At 37.8% G+C, this 23,370-nt stretch overlaps 1 protein-coding gene and 1 pseudogene across 1 annotated transcript; one reads left to right on the top strand and one right to left on the bottom strand.

Moving 5' to 3' along the window:
• Positions 1–7,171: 7,171 nt before the first annotated feature.
• Positions 7,172–8,134, bottom strand: LOC140516904 (olfactory receptor class A-like protein 1). The gene has a single exon (XM_072627756.1). It carries the CDS (start codon positions 8,132–8,134, stop codon positions 7,172–7,174), a length of 963 nt encoding a protein of 320 aa, XP_072483857.1.
• A 1,826-nt stretch (positions 8,135–9,960) lies between these two features.
• On the top strand, positions 9,961–22,304 carry LOC140516920 (serine/threonine-protein kinase tousled-like 2; annotated as a pseudogene).
• Positions 22,305–23,370: the final 1,066 nt, after the last annotated feature.

Genomic DNA, 23,370 nt, shown 5'->3' with positions numbered 1-23,370 from the left:
AGGAAAAGCAGGAAAAACAGGGGAACACCTTGCTAAAGGAGACCCAAAAAATGCTGAAGAAACTAAAACTTTGAAAAATGGGCTAACTCAATTGGCAAAAGAGCTCCAAAAAGCCAATGAGGAGAACAATGCTTTAAAAAGCAGAATTAGCCAAATGGAAAAGGAAGTTCTAAAGCTTACTGAAGAAAATAGTTCTTTCAAAACTAGAATGGAACAGATGGAAGCTAATGACTTTATGAGAAACCAAGAAATCACAAAACAAAAACAAAAGAATGAAAAAATGGAAGAGAATGTGAAATATCTCATTGGAAAAACAACTGACCTGGAGAATAGATCCAGGAGAGACAATTTAAAAATTATGGGACTTCCTGAAAGCCATGATCAAAAAAAGAGCCTCCACATCATCTTTCATGAAATTATCAAGGAAAACTGCCCTGAGATTCTAGAACCAGAGGGAAAAATAAGTATTCAAGGAATCCACTGATCACCACCTGAAAGAGATAAAAAAAGAGAAACTCCTAGGAATATTGTGGCCAAATTCCAGAGTTCCCTGGTGAAGGTGAAAATATTGCAAGCAGCTAGAAAGAAACAATTCAAGTATTGTGGAAATACAATCAGGATAACACAAGATCTAGCAGCTTCTACATTAAGGGATAGAAGGACGTGGAATAGGATATTCCAGAAGTCAAAGGAACTAGGACTAAAACCAAGAATCACCTACCCAGCAAAACTGAGTATAATACTTCAGGGGAAAAATTGGTCTTTCAATGAAATCAAGGCTTTTCAAGCATTCTTGATGAAAAGACCAGAGCTGAAAAGAAAATTTGACTTTCAAATACAAGAATGAAGGGAAGCATGAAAAGGTAAACAGCAAAGAGAAGTCATAAAGGACTTTACTAAAGTTGAACTGTTTACATTCCTGCAAAAAAGACAGTATTTTTAACTCTTGAACCTTTTCAGTATCTGGGTAGTTGGTGGGATTACACACACACACACACACACACACACACACACACACACACACACACACACACACAGAGAGCACAGAGTGAGTGGAATAGGATGGGAACGTATCTTTAAAAAATGAAATTAAGTGGTGTGAGAGAAATATATTGGGAGGAGAAAGGGAGTAATAGAATGGGGCAAATTATCTCTCATAAAAGGGGCAGGCAAAAGACTTTGTAGTGGAGGGAAAAAGAGGGGAGGTAAGAGAAAACATGAAGTTTACTCTCATCACATTCGCCTAAAGGAAGGAATAAAACGCACACTCATTTTGGTGTGAAAACCTATCTTACAATACAGGAAAGTGGGAGATAAGAGGATAAGCAGGGTGGGGGAATGATGAAAGGGAAGGCAATGGGAGGAGGGAGCAATTTGAAGTCAACACTCTTCGGGAGGGACAAGATGAAAAGAGAGAATAGAAGCAACGGGGGGCAGAATAGGATGGAGGGAGATGTAGTTAGTCTCACACAACATGAGTATCATGGAAGTCATTTGTAAAATTACATAGATGTGGCCTATATTGAATTGCTTGCCTTCCCAAAGGGAAGTGGGGAGAGAGGGATGAAGATAAGTTGGAACTCAACGTTTTAGGAACAACTGTCCAATACTGTTCTTGCTACTAGGAAATAAGAAATACAAGTAATGGGGTATAGAAAGTTATCTGGCCCTACAGGACAAAGGAGAAGATAGGGACAAGGGGAGGGAGAGAAGTTAGAGGAGAGGGCAGATTGGTGATAGTGGCAATTAGAATTCTCAGAGTTTTGGGGTGGGGTCAGGGGAGAAATGGGGAGAAAATTTGGAACCCAAAATTTTGTGGAAATGAATGTTAAAAGTTAAACAAATACATTAAAATAAAAAAAAACCCAAATAATTTAAAGAATTTGCTCCTTGTCAATAGGATTATTAAATTTATACATTATGCATCTTGGACGTTGGATAAAACATTTGTTGATGTTCTTTTGATTTTCAATATCTAATTATGAATTCTCTTAATTCATGCTTTGTTTTCTGTATTCAGAAATTACAAATCGTTTTAGTATATCATTTCTGAAGACATGACATTCAGATTTCTCATTTTTCTACATTTTTCCAGGAGACATGATTTTATTTTGTCTCTCTGCATACTAGGCTTTGAGATTTTTGCCTATAGAGTTATCAGACAATCTTTTATCAATGTAGGGGTGCAAAGTGCTCTAAAGTCAAAGGAAACAGATATGCCATGAGAAGATTTATCAGGAAAAATTTTTTGAATATTATGTTTGAGTAAAGACTTAAAATTGTATGGTATAACGAAGAGGCAGGTAGCAGGAATCTTTCAAAATTCACTTATTAAATGGCTACTATGTGGCAGAAAGAAAGAATATGCTGAAAACATATAGAATAAATGCATAAAATTGAGAGATAAAATTAATTACTTGATGTCTGCAAAGAAGTTACAATCAGTGGGAGGAGAAGGAAGACAATATGTGCACATTAAAGAATGTGCAAAATAGAGCTAATATTAAAAAAAAAACCTGATAATTTCATGTAAACCAATTTTCTGACTTGGTGCCATACAAATCAAACTACAAAATATTATTTTATAGAGCTAGAAAAAAAATTTATGTTATATGAATATAATGGAGTACTATTGTGCTATAAGAAATACTGAAGAGGAGGTCCTCAGAAAAACCTGGAAGGACAAATGTGAACTGATGCTGAATGACACGGACAGGACCAGGAGAACAGTGAGCACAACAAAATCTATAGTATGCAATTAGTAATTTTGATAGACTTAGCCTTTCTCATCAACTGAGGGAACTAATGGTTATTTTTATTATATTAGCTCGGTCTACTCATGAGCAACTGATGTTTTTTTTTGTTTGTTTTTGTTTTTGTTTTTTTTTTTTGTTCAGTGAGCTTTTGAAACTTCTCCTCCATTCGGCTAATTCCACTTTTTAAAACCTTCTCCTCGTTGGCTTTTTGGACCTCTTTTTCCAATTGAGCTAACCTCTTTTTAAAGCTGCCATTTTCCTCAGCGTTTTTTTGGTTCTCCTTTAGTAAGCTGCTAACTTGTTTTTTAAGGTCTTCTATTGCCTGAGTCAAGTTTAAGTCCCTTTTGGAGGCAGAAGCCTTGACTTCCTCTGACAGTATGCCTTGTTATTCTTCATCCAAAGGGATGGGGGGAGACACCTGTTCCCCAAGAAAGCAACTTTCTATGGTCTTATTTTTTCCCCCTTTTCTGGGCATTTTCCCAGCCAGTTACCTGACTTCTGAGTTTCCTCTCCACACCCACCTTGCCTCCCCCACCCAGCTAGTGCTTCGGGGCTGAGATTCAAATGCTGCTTCCCAGCCTCAGGGCTTTTTGGTGGGGCAGGGCTGCTATTCAGAGTGAGATTAAGTTCACCTGCTCAGGTGGGGGCAGGGACGTCACACGGGGCTCAGCTCCCTCAGGAGGTTTATGTGGAGACCTTCAAAATGGATCCCAGCTGGTGCCTGCTTTGGGAGCCCCTGTCTGCTGCTGCCTCCACTGCTGCCTCCAGAGGGGGCCTGAGTCATGGGGACACCCCACTCCCCTCTCAGCAAGCTGAAAAGACCCTCTCACTGACCTTTGGCACCTGTAGGTGGAGGGACCTGGGCTGCCACTGAAGATTCTGTCCCTGAAGCCTGCTTGGATCTGCTCCCCTTGGTGCCATGTGACCAAGGCAGGGCTGGGCTCTGCTCTGGGTCCAGTGGGTGACAGACCGTTGCTGTTGGTTTTTCAGGTCTTTCTGGAACATAAATCTCCTCCACTCCATTGTTCTGTGGCTTTTGCTGCTCCAGAATTTGTTGGGAGGTCTTCTTTACAGGTGTTTTTATGGGCTGTGGGTTAGGAGCTAGCATAAGTGTATCTTTCTACTCCGCCTTCTTGGCTCCTCCCCCGCAACTGATGTTTTTCCACTCACTTAGATCTGACTTTATTTGTGAGAATAATGTTTTGAAATTGTGTTCATATAGTCCCTGTATTTGTTTTGGCAGATAGACTCTCAGATATTTTATAGTATCTACTATAGCTTTAAACGGAATTTCTCTTTCTATCTCTTGCTTTGGGCTTTGTTAGTAACATACAGAAATGCAGATGATTCATGTGGTTTTATTTTGTCAGCTGAAACTTTGCCAAAGTTGTTTATTATTTCTAGTACTTTTTTACTTGATTCTCTGAGATTCTTCAAATATATCATCATATCATCTGCAAAGAGTGATAGCTTATTTTTTTCTTTCCCTACTCTAATTCCTTCAATTTCTTTTTCTTTTCTTATTGCTACAGCTAGCATTTCTAATACCCTGTTGAACAACAGTGGTGATAATGGATATCCTTGTTTCATCCCTTATCTTATTGAAATACAGGGATTTAAAACAATTCCAAAGGACTCATAATGGAAAATTCCCTCCCTAAGCAGAGAAAGAGCTAAGGAGTCAGAATGCAGAGTGAAGTAGACTATTTTCTTTTTTATTTTGTTTTGTTTTATTTTGTTTTCTTGTCATGGATTCTCCCATTTGTTATAATTCTTCTATGCAACATGACTAATGTGAAAATGTATTTAACAGGAATATATGTGTGTAGTCTGTATCAGACCATGCCTTCTTGGGAAGGAAGGGGGAACAAGGAGCAAAAATTTTAAACTTATGGAAGTCAATTCATAACGTTAAAAATTAATTAATTAATTAATTAGATGAAAACAAAAGACAAATGATTGTGAATATAAATAAACAGAAATGAAAGAATCTGTAAGATCCAATAAAAAGCCATGACCTCAAAATAAAAGAGTATCTGTATTCAATCAAAACATTGTTTTTGAAGACAGGATGAATAGAGTCAACCTAAGTATTCTAGGTATCCTAGAAGAAAATGAGAAGTCAAAAAAATCTGACCACAAAGAAATTATTCAAGAAACCAGTCTGAAACTTCTAAAAATTGGAAACAAAGGCACAATTGAACGAATCCATAGATTACCTCCGTGAAAAATAGGAATTGGGGAGTGGGCATGGAGAAAGGGGTCTTCAAACTCCAAGAACAAGAATGATCAAATTTAACAATTGAGTTGGGAAACAATTTTTCTGCTCAACTAGGAAAAAGATTTTCAGATACAAAGGGAAGAAAATTTGTGTAATAAAATTCTATTCTGCATCTACCAGAAAGAAGAATAAGGATGAAAAATTGATGGACTAAAGGAGACAACAGAATACATTGTTCCAGAACCTCAGGAGTAATCAATTGTACAAAAATGAGCTTCACTATGAAAGAAAAAAAGATAAATGCTCAATAATAAATAAGCATTCAAAGTATTATAATGAGAAACCACTGACATGAAGAGATTACATGCCTCTCAAATACCACATAACACAGCAAATAGTCATACAAAAGGGTTGAAAAAAATGCAGCATCCAAGCATAGCAACTGCAGCACTGTGAGAACAGTGTAGAGTTAAGAGTCTAATTTATACCTTTACATATAAAGAACGGGGTGAAAGTGGAAGTTAATTTTAAGTAATGATCTATAGACAGACCTGTGGTATGGTGGATAGAATGTGATAGCACCCCTGCTACTAATGAATCAATGTTTTTGTGGTATTAAATTACCAAATGGGAGGGCATGTGGAAGAGAGTAGGGAAGCAGCAGGATAGAGGAGAATATATAATGTGTCCTGCTCAAGTCAAGGAATAGCAATGAGGGGAACATAACTCCTACTATTTCTCAGGAAAAAAGAAGCCTGCATAGGAGTAGGTGAGGAGGTGGGGGAAAGGAGTTGCAAAGGGATTAAGGAAATGGAAGGTCTTGTTTTGGTAAAGGGAGAAGGATGCTATTGATGAATGTTGCTATGGTTGAAGAGAGATGTTCTGAGAAGGGAAATGAGAACTGGGTGTCAAAATAGATAACTTTAATCCATCATGTCCAAAAGTGAACTTACTAATTTTATTCTCAAACTTTCCTCTCTTACTCCCTATTACTCTTAGGGATACCACTACCCTCTCTGTTAGCCAGCCTTTTAAGCCAGTATGACTGCTCATTCTCCCTCACCTCTCATATATGATATGTTACCAAATCCTTTAGCTTTTATTTTGATAACTCTTGAATATTTCCCCTTCATCCTTCTGAAAAGCTACCATGTTGATGCCTAGGTATGGATCACTTCATGCCTAGAAGTGTAGCAATCTGCTTAGTCTCCCTGCCCCAAGTTTGTCCTTATAACACTCTATCCTTCACTCAGCTGTCAGATTTATCTTCATGAAGTACAAGTTTGATCATGTAATCCCTCTATTCAATAAACTTCTTTGCCTCCCTATCACCTTCAGAGTAAGATATAAAATCTTCTGATTGACATTCAGAGCTCTTCAAAACCAGACCTTTCCTCTTTCCAGATGTCTAAAAATCTCTGTTCTGTTGCACATACAAGTGACACTAGACATCTTGCTGTTCCTTTCCCAAAACATTTCCAGATGGTGTTTATTTTCCCAGGTTATTTCTTATCCTTGAATTTTCTCCCTTCTTGCCTCTACCTCCTAACTATTCTGTCCTTCATCAGAACTCAGCTGAAATTCTGCCCTCTGTGAAAGAGACCATTCCAAGTTTACCATACTGCTAAAACATTCCTTCTAAGATTGCATATATTTACATTTAATATTCATTTTATATAATTGTATTAGTTCTTCAAATGTTTTCTCTGCTTAAGATAATGAATGTTTTTATCTTTATTTGTGTCATTTGTATTTACCACAGTGCCTGGCGTTTACTAAGCAATTCTACGTTTTATTGTTAGTGATGATTGTGACAGCAAGGAAATGTAGCCAATATTGAAAATATTGATTCCAATGTACTTAATAACATTTGCATGTTGCCTCCACAGAAGTGGCATTATATATTTTATCCAAATCTTTCATTTTGCAAATAAGGATAATGTGGTCAATAATGGTGCTGTGATTTACCCAACACAAAACAGTTATCTAATATGAGAATATGGAAAAGGGACTGAGTCTTTCTGCTCATCCTTATAATACTGAGGAGTGAGAAAGAAAGAAATTTCTTTTCAAATGTGAATTTAGGATGCCAAATTTTCATGTGTCATTTTTAAAAGTTCCTGCTTATTGAACTATGCATTCCTTCAAGGATTAGAACACTGAAATACTTAAAATTGTTGGGGGGAGATTAGAATCATGGGTTGACTAATGTATTCATAAAATCTTTATGAGACCTTTGTGACATTCCAATCATATAATGAAGCTTTGGGATACGACTCTCACTGCCAATTAGCAGTAAGGGAGAGAGGGCAGGGTAGCATCCACCAAAAAAACTCGCAATGGTTTCCAATTCAACGTCTTTTTCTAATTTAAAAGTTTCATATAAGGTGATACAGTTGTTGAGCCAGTAGAATAACACAAAACAGGTCACAAGCAAAAGAATGGTCTGTGTGGCCTTGACCTCAGGGAAGGATCTAGGAGAATGACTGCTGCTATAAATGTGGTGGACTTGCTTGCTATGTCTATAGAAGAGAAGCACCACATGAGTACTAGACAAGCCCATAAGGAAGTGAAAAATAAGGTCATGAAGTGTCATACCAAACATAAATGCAGCAGTAAGTTGATCATCACCTTCTGTTGGTCTTACTATGAAAATATGTGAAGCATAACGATAGTTGAAAGTGGTGGTATTTTTTGGTGCTTCAGTGAGTTCAATGACCCTGATGTAGATCAGTGCATTGGCAGCCCAGAAAAATAGGAAATAATGTAAAATGTATTTGGGGGCTCTCACTTTTACACTTGCCCACACAGAGTTGTGAGGAGTGATGAGGAGGGCCTGAAACATACTCAGGATGCTTGTTGTGCAGACAGAAAGTCCTCGTGCAAGTCTGTAAACGTACATGAGGGCCTTGCACATAAAATCATCTAAAAAATGTCTCATCCCAAAACAAAACATCATTTCTGGGAAGCCTCTGGTAAAAAGAGTTACCAAATTGGCCAAAGTCAAATGAGCAAGAATCAAATCCATTGGCTTCTTCTGTAGAGGCTTTTTGAAGAAGATAAAAATATAGAGCATGAAAAGCAGTGAATTCGCTACAAAAGCAATGGCACATTGAAAGAAGAAGGACACACCAAAGATCAGCTCACTAGATAGCATTTGTCTTCAGGAATTCAGTAGATATGATGCAGCAAATAATGGAAGAGCCTAAAAAAAAAGGAAGCAGTAGATATTCTGAACACTACAGGGATGGAGTTGCATGATGTCCACAAATATTAACATAATATCGTTTTTCTTCCACCGGGCGAAACATTGAGAATCAGATGTGTGCTATGTTAAAAGTTCACAGGAATATGTGTATATATATATATATATACATATATATATGTATGAATGTATATATATATGTATGAATGTATATGTATGTATGTATGTATGTATGTATGTATGTATGTATGTATGTGTATGTATATAATTGGACATTACCACAGTGACCATGTACTCTGATTCCATCACTTCATAGATGAGGATATGGGGTAGTGAAGTGAATTGTCAACTGTTTCCAGAGAAGAAGAGTAGTAAAATGGTTCTTACTGTACACTATGTTACTTCTCTTTTATTTTTAGGAAAGTACATTCCATACTCCTTGCACTTCACTGGATTCATCAAGTAAGATTTCTATGCATTTTAGACTTGAAATTGGATTAAATATTTTATTAATAATATATATGTATATATATAGTTATCAAGAATATTATATATATATGCATATGTGTGTACATATATATATATATATATGGAGAGAGAGAGAGAGTGCCACCGTATAGTAATTTCCAAATTTCACAACACACAGAGCTCATCACAGGAACAAGTTTATTGGGTTTTCCTCTCTGATGGGGCGTTCACTTTAATCATGACTCTCTCTTCATTACTCTAGGCCCTCCTCACCCAAAATAATCTAAACCTACAGTCTTCACAATTGTCAAATAATTTTTTGCTATGTGAAATAGTATAATCTGGATATTCATTTTCAGCATAGTGTCCTAAAATCATTTAAAGTCAGTAATTCATTTGAGATGGTATTGATTGTATCTGTATCATTCTAATTTTCTCTTCAGAAAGTTGAGGAAGGTACTTATAATGGCATTGAATCAAATAGGAAGATTTTTCAAACTCCACAAAACACGTTGTGTGTTATTTATTTTGATCCATATTATTTCAATTAAATTGTATGTGTAGAGTGCCTGTCTTATTCTAAATCCTTTTTTCACTCTGTTTTGCAAAAATTCAGGATCAAAGGAATGCCTTGATTTGTATTATCCTATTTAATCCACAAAAAGTTTTCTCCTTATGCTGTTAGTTTGTATAAAACTCACATTCATATTTGTTTTTTAAGCTACTACTTAACATTTTAAATAACCCTGTCCTGACGGTACTTCCTTGCAGATTTTTCAAAATTTAATTTTGTTGAGTGGTCATGAGAATAACAGAACTTACTCACTTTTGTTAGTATATGAATGACCCTTCTGAAATATCTATGGTGTGCCAATGTGCTAAATGTTGGTGATTTAAAAAAGTCAAACTTAATCCTTGCTCTCACGAAGTTTAGAATCTAATGGGAAATGACATGTAAAAAAAAAAAATGTACAAGCAAGCTATGTACCAGATAATGGCCAGAGTTGGAAGATACAGCATCATATTCAAGAAACAGCAAGAGGGCCAATGACACTGAACCAGAGAGTGCCTGGGGAAGTTCAGTATAAATTTTCAGACTATTGGAACGGTGAGAAGTGATACATTAAAAAGAGCATTGAATGCCCTTGTGATAGAAAAACAGTGGGTTTTATGGAATAGGGAAGGGAAAAAAGGACAGATGTGTACTTTAGAAATTTATTTTCACAGCTGTTTAAGAGTTTGGACTGAAGCTTGAGATATTTGAAGTAGGTAAATAAATCAGCAGGCTATAGCAATAGTCCAAGTCTGAGATGATGAAAGCCCACACCCAGACGTTGCCAGTGACAGAACAGAGAAAATATATAAGTAAGTGGTGTTTCAAAAGTAAAATCTAAAGGATTTCACCACAGATTGAACACGGGGTAAAAGACCAAGGAATAAGGGTGGCACATAAGTGACCACCTTGGGTGGCTGAAAGATTGGTGTTAACTCCAAAAATGAGAGAGAATTCATGTAGAGAGGTGGGTTTTGTGTAAAAGTAATAATTTCAGGTTTGGACATGTTGAGTTTAATGTCTATGAGAATAAAAAAGACATTGGGGCCAAATATAATGGTAAATTAAATGGGAATATCTTTTCCATGCATTAATGACTAATGTGACCTGGGTGGGTCACATGGAAGTCTGTGTCACATGGAATGTAAGGTGGGATAATTTTGCTGAACAGGTGGTACAGGAAGGGGTGGAGTAGGAAGTGAATCAGAGCACACAGTGTTGGAAAATAGAAAGCAGACAACAACTAGCCTGAGTGGAAGAGCCTGTTTGTGATTTTGCTTAAGGGAGTCTGTTTGTGGTTTGTTTAAGAGAACTGGTTTGTGGGAAACCTAACAGACGGAAGGTTTGGGAATGGTAGTGCCCCTGTGTTGTTACTGTGTACAGATTTCTTTGTTGCTATGAAGAATTTGTTTTTTTGGTGTTGGGATTCAGTTTTCTGGTGTTTGAAAAAATACTTTAGCTCTGTCTTCCATGTAGAGAGTCTTGTTATACTTTGAGACTGAGAATGATACTGTCATATTCATAGCCACCCCAGCTGTGAAGATTGCATTGGTGTTAGAGTACGGAACAATCAAATTTAGGTATTTAACTAAAATTTCAGATGGAAGACTGCAGGTAAGGAGAGAAGATAGGATTACATAAGTAGATTTGGGAATCTTTAGCTTACAGATGCTAATTGATTCACTATAAGCTGATGAGATAAAGAAGTGAAACACCATAGAGGAAACAGAGAAAATGGTTCACACACTGAGTCTTATGGACTAACCAAAGTGAGGGGGTGTGACTGGAATGAAGATCTAGCAAAAAAGACCATACAATAGTGATTAAATAGTTCAGAAGAGAAGGAGCTTCCTGAGAACTTAGAGAAAAGAGTGTATCAAGGAAGTGATCAACAGTGTCAAAGCCTGCAGAGAAGTCAAGAAAGAAAAGAATTGAGAAAAGGCCATTCATTTTTGCTACTAAGAAATTGCTAACTACTTTGAGAAGAGCACATTTCATTGCATGGTGAAGCGAGATGTTAGACTGCAGTGACTTAAAAAAGAGATTTAAAGGAAAGGAAAGAAGACACATTTAGGCACAAAAGGGAATAACAGACTTTGGATGCACTGAGTAAAGGTATTTTGAGCATTGGGAAGATATAAATTTGTTTAGAAGCAATAGAGAAATAGCCGGTGGATAAGGAGAGACATAAGTGAGAAACTATATGACTGGAGGGAATCTGTTGGAGAAGATGTCAAAGGGTCATCTCATTAAGTGAGATAAAGGTGAAGAAGAAGTGGCAGAAAGCATATGAGTGATATGAAAATCACATGAGAGGAAAGGAGCTATGAAGGAATGGCTTCAAATTTTTCAGCAAAATTTGAGAAAAAGTTCAGTAAAATTGCAGTAAAAATTGAGAAAAAAAATTTTCTCAGCTGAGAGGGAGAGAGAGGAATGGGACACCATAAGGTGATCAAAAAAAAGGACAAAAAGTTTAGAAGAACTGCTTTTGTGAGTGAAGGAGGGAATAAATTAGGGAGGATTAAAAAGATTGCCACGCAACACTGAGGGCCTAGTCAAAGTTATTGAGCATCTGAGGACATTAACCAAAATTATAATAGACCCAATCAAAACAATTTCCCCATATTTTGTTTTGTTTTTCACAGCTTTCTTCAGGAGCATGTGTGTAGGAAGGAAGGCAGCAGACTTTGAGACTGAAAGACTTAGGACAACAATATCAGAAATAAGTTAAGGGGCAAAGGACTCAGAAGAAAAGAACCCCAGAGAGTTAAAGTGGTTCTTCAAGAGACTGGGGTGATAAGGGGAGGATAGTGTAGCTAGAGCAGGAGTCATTTTCCTAGGAAAGAACTGAGGGGTCAAGGGCCTGAAAGTCCTGGTATGGATGACTAACTATATCTTTCCAGGAAAGTATATTATAATAAGGATGGGCATAAACTGCCACTTTCATGAAAAAGGTAACCCCTTCTATACTTGTGAATCAGAACACTTAATTTTTAACTTGTCTCTCCTGGATCTAATTCCAGGTCAGTTGTTTTCTTCAATGAGATATTTCACATTTTCTTTAATTTTTCATTCTTTCCATTTTGTTTTGTAATTTCTTGATTTCTCATAAAGTCATTAGCTTCCATCTGCTCCATTCTGATCTTTTTATTTTTTAATTTTATCTATCTTTTTAATATTCTACAATCACTACCATAAAACTTAGATTTTTACCCCCACACACACCTACACCCCATTACCCCCCTGCCTCCCCAAAACGGCATGCAATTCTATAGAGGATCTACCTATAGTTTCCTATTGAATATGTTTTCACTGTAGTCATGCTATGTAGACGAACTAAAAGAAATGGAAGAAATCATATAACAAATCAAAACATAATACGCATGCACACACACAGACACACACACACACACACACATACACACACAAGCATAATAATTCCATAGTTCTTTCTCTGAGTGTGGAAGGCATTTTCCCTTAGAAAACCATTGGGAATTCTTTTTTCAGTTCTTGCGTTATTATGAAGTTCCAAGTCTACCAGAAAAAACTCTCACACACTGTGGTCATTGCTGTGCACAAAGTTCTCCTGGTTCTGCTCCTTTCACTCAGCATCAAATCATATAAGTCTTTTCAGGTCTCTCTGAAGTCTTCTTGATCATCATTTCTCATGGTGCAATAGTACTCCATTACATTCATATACCACAATTTATTAAGCCGTTCCCCAACTGATGGGCATCCCCTTGATTTCCAGTTTTTGGCAACTACAAAGAGTGCTGCTATAAATATTTTTGTACATGTGAGACCCTTTCCCATTTTTATGATCTCTTGAGGATACAGTCCTAGTAGTGATATTGCTGGGTCAGAGGGTATGCACATTTTTGTAGCCCTTTGGGCATAGTTCCAAACCACTCTCCAGAATGATTGGATGAGCTCACAGTTCAACCCACAATGAATTAGTGTTCCACTCTCCCACATCCTGTCCAACATTTCTCATTTTCCTGTTCTGTCATGTTTGCCAATCTTATAGGTGTCATGTGGTACCTCAGAGTTATTTTGATTTACATCTCTCTAATCAAAAGTGATTTAGAGCACTTTTTCATATGACTATAGTTATCTTTAATTTCTTCCTCTGAAAATTGCCTGTTCATATCCTTTGACCATTTATCAGTTGGGGAATGACTTGTATAGTTGTACATTTGAGTCAGTTCTCTATATATTCTAGAAATGCGACCTTTATCCTCGAGATTAGCTGTAAAAATTCTTTCACAATTTACTACATCCCTTCAAATGTTGGTTGCATTGGGCTCCATTCTAATTTTTAAAGAAGAATTTTGTTGAGTGAGCTTTTGAACCTCCATTTCCATTTGGCTAATTCTGCTTTTTAAAGCATTTTTCTCTTCACTGACTTTTTGGACTTCTTTTGCCATTTGGGTTAGTCTATTTTAAAGGTGTTATTTTCTTCATCATTTTTGGGGGTTTTCTTTAGCAAGTTGTTTACTCACTTTTCATGATTTTCTCACATCGTTCTCATTTCTCTTCCGAATTTTTCCACCATCTCTCTTACTTAATTTTCAAAATCCTTTTTGAGCTCTTCTATGACCTGGAACCATTTCAAATTTATTTAAGAGGTTTTGATGAAGAAACTTTGACTTTGATTTCTTCCTCTAATGGTATACTTTGTTCTTCCTCATCTGAAAGGATGAAGGAAAATAACCGTTCACCAAGAAAGTAAACTTCTATAGTTTTATTTTATTCCCTCTTTTTTGGGCATTTCCTCAGCCAGTTGCTTGACTTTTGAGTCCTTTGTCAAGTGGAGGGTACACTGTAGGGACCTGTAAGTTTTCACTTCCTCCAAAGTGGCATAATCAAACTCCTCTCCTGGACTGCACTCTGGTCTTGAAGCAACCAAAAGATTTTTTGCCCAGGATCTGTGAATAGATCTTCTTCTCCACAGCCACCTCCAGCTCCACCACACCAGAGCTCCTTCTCACCCCAGGGCCACCACTCATACCTGAGATTCATATCAGCTGCCTTATTTCCCCAGGGTCTTTAGGCAGAGGACTCCAAAAATGAATGTTGCCACCGCCTGAGGCTGGGGATCCAGCAGGACCCTCTTCCCTTCTCACCTAGATTAAGGAGCTTTCTCATTGACCTTTGAAGCTATCTCTGGCGTCTGTGGGTTAAGGAATTTGGGAACTGCAACTACTACCCGAGATTCCACACCCTGAAACCTGCTCCATTCCTGCCCCTGCCATGCTGCATAGCCAAGGCTGGACTGTGCTCCGTGGGCTGTGCTCTGCTCTGAGCCTAGTATGATAGACCTTTCCTGTTGGTCTTCCAGTCTGCCTTGGGCTGGAAATCTCTTTCACTCTGTCGTTGTGTGGCTTCTGCTGTTTTAGAATTTCTTTAGAGTCATTTTTACAGGTATTTTATAGGGTTGGGGGGGAGAGCTACCGCAAGTCTATCCTTCTACTCTGTCATCTTGGCTCTGCCCAATGAGATAATATTTTTAAAGCAATTACCATAGTGCCTGTCACATAATAGGCATTTAATAAGTTTTGTTTCTCATATTTCTACTTTCCTTATTCCGTTACTTTTTCTTTCCTTCTTGTTGGCTCTCTAGTTACCTAAATCATTGACCCTCTTTCCTCTTGGATAAAGAAATCAGAATGTGAATAGTTGTAATGGAATAAGTAAAAACAATTGACATTGTATAAATGTATGTTGTCGCTGTTGTTGCTGCTGCTCCTGTTGTTTAAAGTTCCCAGGAGGTTATCATAAAATAAAAGGTGCCGCTGACCTTCTTCACAGAAAATGCAAGGGCTTTTTTAAGGAAATTTCGTGTGATTAATTGCTCCCTTATCCTTCACTTTTATCCCCAGCAAAACATACACATACACACACTATGTATGTGTATATATAAATACATATAATATATATATATCATTTACTTATATGTGCATATATATGGATATATGTGTACACACACATACATATACATGTATATATATGTACACATGTACATAATTTCACACAATGCCTGAAGATTCAATACTGTTTGATGCTGTCTTTATGAGATGGTTTGGGTAGTTCAAATGATCTCTTTTGGGCTCTACACACAGTTACATTCAGAGAAGAATGAAACATCCCAAGCAGATACTGAACTTCAAATGTCCTTCTCTTTAGAGTATGCCTCTGTATATTGTCTATGTTTATAGTCAGCTTCCTCTGAATGATACATAAACACCCTGGTCTTAGGGGAGAACTCAGTCCTTAGTGTGTCTTATTCATTTAATAATTTATTTTTCCGAATTCCATGTAAAAATAAATTAACATTCTTTTGTCCAAATATTGACTGTCAAATTCTTTCCCCCATTGAGAAGGCAAGTAATTTAAAATAGATTATACATGTGTAGTCTTCATGTAAGTTAGTCTATGAAAGAAACCACAGACGAACATATCCACAGCAACAATAAAATAAGTAAAGAAAATGTGTCTTTGATATGCATTCAAGCTCTACCAGTTATTCCTTGGGAGAAACACAACACGTTGTCATCATAAGTCACATAGAATTACACTAGATCAATTGTATTTCCACCTTATGATGGCTTATTCATGATTATCTTACGTCTCTTTCATGTGTCACAAATTTTTTGTCTTACTTGATTTTTGAAATTTTAATTGAGCCCTTCTGTGGGCTGGGATCAATTCATATTTTCCTTGGAAGTTTGGATGCAGAAATGTTGACTTTGTTAACTTCTTCTGAGTGTATGTTTTGATCTTATTTTTTTTACCAGAGTAACTTTCTATGATCAGAATTTTCCAAGGTGGAGCCAAGATGGCGGAGTAGAAAGACGCACATACACATAGCTCCAAACCCACAACCCATAGAACATCTGTAAAAAGGAACTCACTGCGAATTCTAGAGCAACAGAGGCCATAGAACAGTGAAGCGAAGGAGATTTCCGTTCCAGAGGGACCTGCAAACCTCTGTCAAAAGGTCCTTCACGCCGCAGACTGGGCACTGTGGACTGGGAGCCCAGCCCAGCCCTGCAGCACCCGCTGTACCGAGAGCAGATCCGAGCGGGCTTCAGGGATGGGATCGCCAGTGGCCGCGAGGGTCCTCCACCCACAGGTGACGGGGGTCGGTGAGAGGGTCTCTTTGGTGGGTCGAGAGGGGAGTGGGGTGCCCCAGGAACTCAGACCCCCTCGGGAGGCAGCAGCTGAGGCAGTGGCAGACCAGGGCTCCCCAAGCAGGCAGGAGCCTGGATCAATTGTTGAAGGTTTCCGCATAAACCCCCTGAGGGAACTGAGCCCGTGAGGCGGCCCTGCCCCTACCTGAGCACCTGAACTTAATCTCACACTGAATAGCAGCCCTGCCCCCGCCCAAAGCCCTGAGGCTGGGGAGCAGGATTTGAATCTCAGACCCCAAGCACTGACTGGGAGGATCAGGAGGTGAGGTGGGTGTGAGGAGAATATTCAGAAGTCAAGTCACTGGCTGGGAAAATGCCCAGAAAAGGGAAAAGAAATAAGATAATAGAAGGTTATTTTCTTGGTGAACAGGCATTTCCTCCCTTCCTTTCTGACGAGGAAGAACAATGCTTACCATCAGGCAAAGACATAGAAGTCAAGACTTCTGTATTCCAGCCCACCCAGTGCGCTCAGGCCATGGAAGAGCTCAAAAAGAATTTTGAAAATCAAGTTAGAGAGGTGGAGGAAAAGCTGGGAAGAGAAATGAGACACATGCAGTCAAAGCATGAACAGCAGGTGAGCACCCTACTAAAGGAGACCCAAAGAAAATGCTGAAGAAAATAACACCTTGAAAAATAGGCTAACTCCACTGGCAAAAGAGGTTCAAAAAGCCAATGAGGAGAAGAATGCTTTCAAAAGCAGAATTAGCCAAATGGAAAAAGAGATTCAAAAGCTCACTGAAGAAAATAGTTCTTCCAAAATTAGAATGGAACAGGTGGAGGCTAATGACTTTATGTGTAACCAAGAAATCACAAAACAAAACCAAAAGAATGAAAAAATGGAAGATAATGTGAAATATCTCATTGGAAAAACAACTGACCTGGAAAATAGATCCAGGGGAGACAATTTAAAAATTATGGAACTTCCTGAAAGCCATGATCAAAAAAAGAGCCTAGACATCATGTTTCATGAAATTATCAAGGAAAACTGCCCTGAGGTTCTAGAACCAGAGGGAAAAATAAATATTCAAGAAATCCACAGAACACTTCCTGAAAGAGATCCAAAAAGAGAAACTCCTAGGAACGTTGTGGCCAAATTCCAGAGTTCCCAGGTCAAGGAGAAAATATTGCAAGCAGCTAGAGAGAAACAATTCAAGTACTGTGGAAATACAATCAGGATAACACAAGATCTAGCAGCTTCTACATTAAGGGATCGAAGGGCATGGAATAGGATATTCCAGAAGTCAAAGGAACTAGGACTAAAACCAAGAATCACCTACCCAGCAAAACTGAGTATAATACTTCAGGGGAAAAATTGGTCTTTCAATGAAATTGAGGACTTTCAAGCATTGTTGATGAAAAGACCAGAGCTGAAAAGAAAATTTGACTTTCAAACACAGGAATGAAGAGAAGCATGAAAAGGTGAACAGCAAAGAGAAGTCATAAGGGACTTACTAAAGCTGAACTGTTTACATTCCTACATGGAAAGACAATATTTGCAACTGTTGAAACTTTTCAGTATCTGGGTAGTGAGTGGGATTACACACACACACATGCACACATGCACACACACATAGAGACAGAGTGCACAGAGTGAATTGAAGAGGATGGGATAATATCTTAAAAAAATGAAATCAAGCAGTGAGAGAGAAATATATTGGGAGGAGAAAGGGAGAAATAGAATGGGGCAAATTATCTCTCATAAAAGATGCAAGCAAAAGACTTATTAGTGGAGGGATAAAGAGGGGAGGTGAGAGAAAAACATGAAGTTTACTCTCATCACATTCCACTAAAGGAAGGAATAAAATGCACACTCATTTTGGTATGAAAACCTATCTTACAATACAGGAAAGTGGGGGAGAAAGGGATAAGCAGGATGGGGGGAGATGATGGAAGGGAGAGCATGGGGAGGAGGGAGCAATTTGAGGTCGACATTCATGGGGAGGGACAGGATCAAAAGAGAATAGAAGTAATGGGGGACAGGATAAGATGGAGGGAAATGTAGTTAGTCTTATACAACACAACTATTATGGAAGTCATTTGCAAAACTACACAGATTTGGCCTATATGATATTGCTTGTCTTCCAAAGGGAAGGTGTGGGGAGGGAGGGAGGTAAAGAAGTTGGAACTCAAAGTGTTAGGAACAACTGTCGAGTAATGTTCTTGCCACTAGGAAATAAGAAATACAGGTAAAGGGGTACAGAAAGCTATCTGGCCCTACAGGACAAAAGAGAAGATGGAGACAAGGGCAGAGAGGGATGATAGAAGAGAAGGCAGATTGGTGATAGGGGCAATTAGAATGCTTGGTGTTTGGGGGGGAGGGAATAAAAGGGGAGAAAATTTGGAACCAAAAATTTTGTTAAAATGAATGTTAAATAAATAAATTTAAAAAAAAAAAGAATTTTCCTCATTGTTTGTCTTTTTTAAACCCAGAACTGTGAAACAATTAAAAAGAGTCCTACCCATAGTGCTAGCAAAGGACACCTGTTAATCTGTGTCTTGTACATTGCCCTATCCCCTCACTTTCTGTGGGCTGAGAGATATAGAAACAGTTCCTGCTCCCATTGATTCAGTTGCTCTATAATCGTTTCTGGTTTACTGAAGCCCAGTGCATATTGTACTGTGCTTTTTTCTTACCCAGGTGCAACAGTTTTTCCTACCCACATTGTAAATTGTAATTAGTGTGAAAATTGTTTCACTCCATCTTTTCGTGTATTGGATCAATTGAGATTGTGATTAGAGTCATCATTTAAAGAATTTTATAGGAGTTTGTGGGAGAGCTCAGGTGAGTCCTTACCTTTCCTCCTCCATGTTGACTCTGCCCCACCTAAGTAAGTCTAAAGAGCAACTAGTACCTTGCTTCTTAACTTCCCTGTATAGTTTTGCTATCACTTCCCATATGCTGGCCATCAGTTACTTATCAACTCTCTGTTTCAAGAGGCATACTCAAAGTTCTCTCATAAGAGGTGTCATTGCACTCTATTTGTTCATTCTAGTAAGATCCCTATGTTCCCAGAGTACCTAGTGACACTGTTAACTATATTTGTCCAAGCCACAACTTTCCTTACTTTCTTCTCATATTTTCCCAATTGATAAATCGACACCTCTATGGTTATCAGGAAAATACTTAGCTAAAGTCTAAAACCTTTAAATGAGGCTTCACCCAGAACCTGGGATCCAATAGGTCTACTTGAGGAAGCTGAAATTGGCTTGTGAGACCTAATTGTTAATTCAACTGGCAAACATTTGATCAAGGGACTTACTGTTTTGTTGATTGTCTAGTATTAGTAAAGTGATAGAGAATATCTCTAGTATCTAATAAACAGTAGTAATTGAGAATAGTCATCTACTGTTTGATAATCCCAAAGCTAAAGCTATTGTTGAAAGAACTTAACTTTTTGCAAAAAAAAATATTGAGAAAAGTAGAAAACAGTTTGTCAGAAACCACGTAAATATCAACATCTCAGACTATGTGTGAAGATAAGGTTAAAAAAGATAAAGGATTTTGATATAAAGAGTGATGTAATAAATACGTTAGTCCAGCCCAGGAAAAATCTATCCTTTCAGATCTTCACATAAAAGAAGCATTTGTGATTTTAAAAAAGAGATAAAGATTACAAGCAGAATTAATAACATTGAGTTTATTAAAATAAAAATATTTTGCGCAACAAGCTAATGCAGTTAAAATTGAAAGGAAAAGGAGAGGGGGGAAATTATAGCATGTTTCTCTGATAAAGGTCTCATTTCTCAAATATATAAGATAGTTACCCCAATTGGTAAGAATGTGCCCTATTTTCCTATTGACAAATGGTTAAATAATATAAACAGGCCACGAAATCAAAACTGTCAATCATCTCATATAGATGCTCTCAATGACTACCGATTAGAGAAATGGAAATTAAAATAACTCTTATACTACAATTCAAAACTCTCAGACTGACTAATAAGACAGAAAAGTAAAATACTTTAAAGTTGTTGAAAAACTGCGGTCTAATGCACTGCTGGAGGAGGTGTGAACTAGCCCAACAATTCTACAGGAAAATTTGGAACTCAGTCCAAAAATCTAAAAAACTGAATATAGACATTCTCCAAGCAATACCACTACTAAATCTAAATCCCAAAGAGATCAAAGAGAAGGTAAAAAACCCTATTCATACAAAAATATTTAGAGTGGATCTTCTGTGTGTGTGTGTGTGTGTGTGTATGTGTGTAGAGACAGCACAGGGTGAGTTGAATAGTAAGGGGTCATATGTAAAAAATAAAATTAAGGAGTGAGAGAAGAATATTTTGGGAGGAGAAAGGAAAAAATGAAATTGGGAAAAATTATCTCTCATAGAAGAGGCAAGAAAAAGCTTTTCCAATAGAGAGGAAAAGGGGGAAGGTAAGAGGGAAAAAGTGAAGCTTACTCTTATCACATTTGGCTCAGGGAAGGAATAACATGCCCACTCGACTTGGTATGAAAAATTTTCTTACAGTTCTGGAAAGCAGGGCAGAGGGGGATAAGTAGGGGGCATGGATGATGGAAGACAGGGCAAATGGGAGAAGGGAGCAATTAGAAGTAAACACTCTTGGGGAGGGACAAGGTCAAAACACTGAATAGAAGAAATGAGGGGCAGGATAGGATGGAGGGAAATATAGTTAGTCTTACACAACATGACTATTATGGAAGTCATGTGCAAAACTACACATATATAGCCTATAGTGAATTGCCTGCCTTCTCTGTGGGGATGGGTGGGGAAGGAGGAAGGAAGAGCAGTTGGAATTTAAAGTTTTAGGAACAAATGTTGTGAATTGTTTTTGCGCACAACTGGGAAATGAGAAATACAAGTGATGGGGTGTAGAAATTTATCTTGCTCTACAGGACAAGAAAGAAGATGAGAATAAAGAATAAAGATGAGAATAAAGAAGAGTGTTAGAAGGGAGGGCTCGTTGGTAGAAGGGGCAATCAGAATGCTAGGCGTTTTGGGGTGGGAGAGGGGAGAGATGGGGAGAAAATTTGGAACACACAATTTTGTGGAAATGAATGTTGAAAACTTAAAATAAATAAATTTATTAATTAAAAAAGGCAGTAAGAGACCCAAATGCCCACCGAATAAAATAATTCCTAAAAATTAGAATGAAACAAATGGATGCTAACGACTTAATGAGAAATAAAGAAATTATAAAATAAAACCAAAAGAATGAAAATATAGAAGATGATGTGAAATATCTCATTGGAAAAACAGCTGACCTGGAAAATAGATCCAGGAGAGATAGTTGTAAAATTATTGATCTATCGAAATCCATGATGTAAAATGAGACTAGCACAAGTTAATGTCAGAAAAGGAGGCTGGATCCACTATTATGCAGATTTTGAATGCTTTAAAATACTTCATTGAAATCAAACCTCCCTTCATTCACTATGATTTCAAACCAGGAAATATTCTTCTAGTAAACGGTACAGTATGTGGAGAAATAAAGACCACTTATTTCCGTCTCTCTAATATTATGGATGATGATACAATTCAGTTGATAATATAGAGATGGTACTTACTGGTATTTGCCATCAGAGTGCTTTGTGGTTGGGAAGGAACCATCAAAGATCTCCAAAAATGTTGATGTCTGATCATTTGGGGTGATCTTCTACCATTGTCTTTATGGAAGGAATCCTTTTGGTCATAAGCAATCACAGAAAGACACTCTGCAAGAGAATACTATCTTTAAAGCTCCTGACCTTCAGTTCCCTCCAAAGCCAGCTGTGACACCTGAATTAAAGGCATTTATCTGGCCCTGCCTGGCTTACTTAAAAGAGGATCACATTGAAGTCCAGCAGCTGGCATGTAACACCTATTTACTTCCTCACATCCCAAAATCAGTTTCCACGAGCATCTCTGCTGCAGCTGCAATTGCATCCCCTTGTGGGGCAATCTAATAACAGTTCTTCAAACTGAGATAGACTCCGAGGCCAAAGACTATGCAACACAAATGGACAAATGCCATTCAGCAGTGAATTCGGAGAATAAGGAATCTGAATGGATTTCATGAAACTTATATCAGGTGCTTTTTTTCTTGCTTTTTCCCCATCCTTACAGCATGGCAGTATCAGTTCTCATTGAGAAGTAACCTTGGGCAGTGCCGGCCAAGCCCTGCTGGAATAAACCCTGAGGTTCCCACGGCACTGGCTGCTCTGAGTGAGGGGGGAAAAAGAAAAACTAACTGGATCCATGTAATGTGACTGAGTACACGCAGACTCAGGGAGTCCCTGCTGCAGCACTTCTGATGAAGAAAGAGAACTTTTCAAATACAGAGTGGGCTAGTCCAGTGTCTATATTTAAACTTGTTCTTTTCTTTTAATAAAATTTAGGTAACATCTCCTGAAGAGTTCACAGCAGAAAGGCTCGGTTGGGGATGATGTTTGAGATCAAAGGAAAAAAAAGTTGCTATTACTCATTGATGGCACTAGGGTTAGTGTCCTCTCCCTCCCTCCTACCCCAAATAATTTCAGCTTTTAAAGACCTACAGCTTCCCTAGTTGCTTTTTTATTTTTGAAAAAAAAAATGGTCACAAAGTGAAACCTGTATTAGCAGGTACGTGGAAATGTCCATTCCAGTCAAATGCAGCTTTCTCCTCTTCCATCTGGCCTCCTGTTAACAATTGTTTCCCTCATCTCAGTAGGCAAACAGTTGGATGGGAGAATGGAGATCTGTGACTTTTTGCTATTAGACAAGGAATAAGGTTAGAAGACTGCAACCAGAAGTTTCTCTAGGTTTTCAGCTATTTCTTCACAATTTAACCACTTGAAGGTTGTCCCTTTTAATTTATTTGAAGTACCATTTTGTTTTTAAATAAAGGTTTGTTTGCCCACACAATCCTCTTGACTTCTCTGAATATAGTATCTGTTGAATCTGTTAAAAGAAAAAAAAAAGATAGAAAATAGTCTGGGAAGTCAAATGCAACAACAGGGATGAGTATCTTCCTTCACATCATCTTTGTGCTCA

This window comes from Notamacropus eugenii, assembly GCF_028372415.1.
Source record: "Notamacropus eugenii isolate mMacEug1 chromosome 2 unlocalized genomic scaffold, mMacEug1.pri_v2 SUPER_2_unloc_1, whole genome shotgun sequence".
Classification (NCBI taxonomy): domain Eukaryota; kingdom Metazoa; phylum Chordata; class Mammalia; order Diprotodontia; family Macropodidae; genus Notamacropus; species Notamacropus eugenii.
This window is presented reverse-complemented; position numbering and strand designations above follow the sequence as displayed.

Excerpts from the sequence above, each read along its gene's own strand:
- LOC140516904 (XM_072627756.1), bottom strand. The coding sequence starts at position 8,134 with ATGCTATCTAGTGAGCTGATCTTTGGTGTGTCCTTCTTCTTTCAATGT.